A 3940-nucleotide genomic window follows, 5' to 3' on the forward strand; every position below is an offset into this window, starting at 1 on the left:
TTTTAGCATTAGGACATATCCACCAGAGATGGTAATAAGTGCCTGGTTGTTGTTTACATTTCCAACACATATTTGATACATTTTTAAACATTTTCTCTAATCTAACTGGTGTCATGTGCCATCTATAAAACATTTTATATAGGTTTTCCTTATATGCAGCTGCTTTAGTAAATTTAATATTTCGGTCCCATAGTTTTTGACATTGGCTTTGTTCTTACATCAGGATAAGCCACATATCATAGGTGATATGCCCCAAACCTTTAGGTCAACTTTTTTTCTAATCAAATCCCCAAATCTAATCTAGGCAGAAGATTTTTTGCGACGTGAAAAGAATTTGGAGGAAGCAAAGAAAATTATCATTAAGAAAGACCTCAGTCTCCCAGAGCCCAAATGTGTGAGTAACATCCTCAGGAATACAAAGTACATTGTGAACTTGCAACATGTTGGGGAAAATGGTACGTTTATGTATGTGGAAATTAACTTGACGGCACAGGGATAGATAACATGGTATCTGCAGACTCGGTCTGCCTCCATATTCCTCCCTACCCCACCAGACTCATTTATACTTTAAATTTATTTATTTATTTGTTTGTTTGTTTATATCTCACATTTCTAAACTGCCATCTTCTTCAAAGGATAGCCAAATGCTAGCCTCTGGCATCATTCATGTTGCAGAATTTCTCTGGGGTCACATTATGGTGGGAAAGAGTGTTTGTGAGAACTAATTTTGACTTTTAAATGAAAGGTTTATGGTTGACTGTGTCCTTTGGTGTATTTGGCATATCTCCTGTCTCGCCCATTTTATGAGTTTATTTACAATACCCACCCCAAATTCCAGATCTATCCTGGTCCTAGACAGTGGCCTACACCAAATTTTTCCAATGGGAGAGGTGAAAGAAGACCAATGTAATTCTGAATTGACTTAAGAGAACCACAGTCAAGTTTTCCCCAGCAAATTTTGGAATTGTAACTTCCAGAATTCCCAGCCAGGTACTGGGTTGGTGGGAGAATTTTGCAAGAAACTGAATATAAAACAGCCTCTGATCTTCTGGCACTCTCCAGGTGTCTAGGGTAGTTGAGGTGTTGAGATTGTATCTGATTTGGGAAGACTCTATACTAGAGTATATTTCTAGCTCTGTAGCTCTTTGTGAAGGTGAAAATCCAGCTATATTGAAAGTATCCTCAAGTGGAAAGTAATATCCTTTCAAATCAGAGTGCCCACCCCAGGGAGGACATTTAAAAAGTCAAAACTGCAGTTGAAACTCCATCCTTTTTAAATGCAGCCGCCATCTTGTCTCATTTTTTGGTTTTCCTTTTGTGGATGCCCGTTTGCAGATTCTGAGCTGACATGCTGGCAGTTACTCAGTGCAGATTAAAATCTACCCTGTGTTTATTCCCTAGAAATAACAGGATCTAGCCTTGATGGCATGGCTGGATGATCAGAAGGGATCTTGTGCGCATTGACTCAGAAAATTGTAATTGAGGGACTCTGTCAAATTCCAGTTGTGCAGTCTTTGCTGCATCATTTTGGCTATGTGCCTTCATAGAAGCTGCCAAACTGATCTTGTGGAAATTTAGAAAGTCCATTTACTATCTTAGCCATTTTTTTTCCAGATCTGGAGCACAGGCATAAAGTATATGTGTGTGTATGTGTATAGGGGGTGGCAGCAGTCTTTTTTTGATGAAGGCCAGTGATACGAGTGGTAAATCGATAAGGAGATAGAGTGAAAGTTTGGTAGTATCCTGGCGGACTGATTTTTTCCCTGTAACCATATGAGAGGGATATGCAGGTCTATTAGAAGAGGTTCCAGTTGTACTGTAGAAATTCCCTGATGCAAATCAGATTGATTTGCACAGGGAAGCCCATATCTCCATTATAAAGAAGATATCTGAGGGTAATATACACATCCCCCTAACTATAGTACACCTCTCTGAACTATGTTGTCACATTGATTTTTCTTAATGATTTTAGGGGGGGGAGGGCTAACCCAAACCCAAACCCAAAGTGGATTTCCATAGCAATGGGGATTTTTGCATGCATGTTACTAATGACTAATATGGCTGTTATTGTTCCTGCCTGTATAGTTAGTTTGTGTAATTAATGAGAGAAGTTAGCTGATTCCTGTTTAGGGCAAGTAGCAGTTGGAGCCTCAGCATCCTAAGCTTTGAATGGGGGTTGAATAACCTCTGGCTAGGAGAACATCAGTAGCACCAGATTCTGAATGCATCTTAGAAGATTCTGATGTCTTCTGGATTCTGAATTGGCAGCCTGTCTCTTTATATATTAAATTACCTGTCTTTTTACAGGTGAAGATTTGTGCCCTGGAAGCCTACAGAGGGGAGAGAGTAAAGGTGTTTGGTTGGGTCCATCGATTGCGTCGGCAGGGTGAGTACCATCTTGCACGGGGGAAGGGTTTTTCCAGAAGCTCTAAATGTTTTGATGCTCGCAAGTGTCACTCCCAACTAGGAAAGTGACGTTTGCCCCTACCAGCTGTCCTGTGGGCTGCAGGCATGATGGAATATAAATTGGAGGTGAATTGATGAGGGTAAATTGTCTACTCAGCCATATGGCAAGAAATACAACTTTCTCAAAGAAACTAATCCATTCAATCATAAGCATCTATATGTAGTCCTCACTTACTGATCGTTTGTTCAGCAACTATTTGAAGTTACGATGACACTGAAACAGGAGACTTAGGACCAGTCTTTGGAGTTCCATCCATTGTAGTGTCCCCACAACCATATAATTGTGATTAGGGCAAGTGGCCATCGGCACGCACTTATGACGGATGCAGCATCCTGTGGTCTCATGATCACAATTTGTGACCTTCACAGCTAACTTCCAACAAGCAAAGCCAATGGGGAAGCTGGGAGGAAGTTGCAGTCACATGAAATCCGGCTTACTGACTGAGTAATTTGCTTCACAGCCACAGCCAGAATTGACATAAGTTGGGGTGATTGTGTGATGTTGCAATTGATGATCACATTGCTTAGCAATGGAGTTGCAGGGCGCAGTTGCTATCCTTGCAAAGAGATGTTTTTTCCCCCCTCTTTGCTAAATGAGGCTTGCAAACACAGACTTGCAGCATAGAGACAATCTCCCCTCCCCCAAGAGGTTTAGCAAGTTTGGCATACAAGAATTCCAAATCAAAATGGCACGTAGAAGAGTAGGCAGGTGGAGTCCGAAGATTGGAGTTTGTAGATAAATCATTAGCCATTTTGGGTTCAAAGTCAGAGGTGTGAGTTTCACAAGTCAAGAGACATGGAGTGGGAGCTAATAAGTGGTTGTTATCAAGCAAAACTGTTGTTGCTCTGTTTTAATAGAAGCAGCCCTGGTGTAGGTAATTTAATGGGGTAGGACTCCTTCTGCATCAGTAGTCTTGCAGAGTGTCTGTGCTCTACTCTCTTTGCAGCCCGCCAAGCGCTTTGTTAGGATGGGGCGGTAAATTTAGGTCCTCATCGTCAGAGAACAATAGCAGCTGGGTTTGCTGATTACTGGCCTGGCCTGCCTGCTTAGATGGCAGTCCGTCTGGTGGTGCTGGAGCTGGTTGATCATTGTCTATCAGCCTTTCTGGAACTGGCTCTGTCTTCTTGTAATAAGTCTTCTTCAAATCAGAGCCCACCATGACAATTGCAGTCAATAAGTGAGGACTACTGTATAACGGTGTTTCTCAGTCTCAGCAACTTTATGATGTATGGACTTCAACACACAGAATTCCTCAGCCAGCATGGATATTTGGAGGGGGGGGGATTGAAGGCCACACATCTTAAACCTGCCAAGGTTGAGAAATAGTGATCTAGAAGATCAAGGGCTGAATGTTAAGCTGGGAAAAGATACTGAGAGGTGATCAGAGTTCTGTGAAAACAGTAGGAAGTAAATTCCTAGAAACTCTATCCACGGAATAACTGCCTCGTTATTCTTTCTGAACCCCACTGTTTT

General features: G+C 41.7%; 1 protein-coding gene across 1 annotated transcript in view; it reads left to right on the plus strand.

Moving 5' to 3' along the window:
• LOC107285563 (asparagine--tRNA ligase, cytoplasmic-like) overlaps window positions 1-2386 on the plus strand; it is a gene marked incomplete at its 3' end in the record, with an annotated part of 10429 nt that extends 8043 nt beyond the window's left edge. The window contains exons 5-6 of the mRNA XM_015813768.1: window positions 305-394; window positions 2308-2386. Of these exons, the coding sequence (XP_015669254.1) occupies window positions 305-394; window positions 2308-2386 (169 nt within the window). The remainder of the gene's footprint in view (window positions 1-304; window positions 395-2307) is intronic.
• Window positions 2387-3940: the final 1554 nt, after the last annotated feature.

The sequence above is a fragment of the Protobothrops mucrosquamatus genome, unplaced genomic scaffold (genome assembly GCF_001527695.2).
Source record: "Protobothrops mucrosquamatus isolate PMUCROS unplaced genomic scaffold, P.Mucros_1.0 scaffold_74, whole genome shotgun sequence".
In the NCBI taxonomy this organism is placed as follows: Eukaryota; Metazoa; Chordata; class Lepidosauria; order Squamata; family Viperidae; genus Protobothrops; species Protobothrops mucrosquamatus.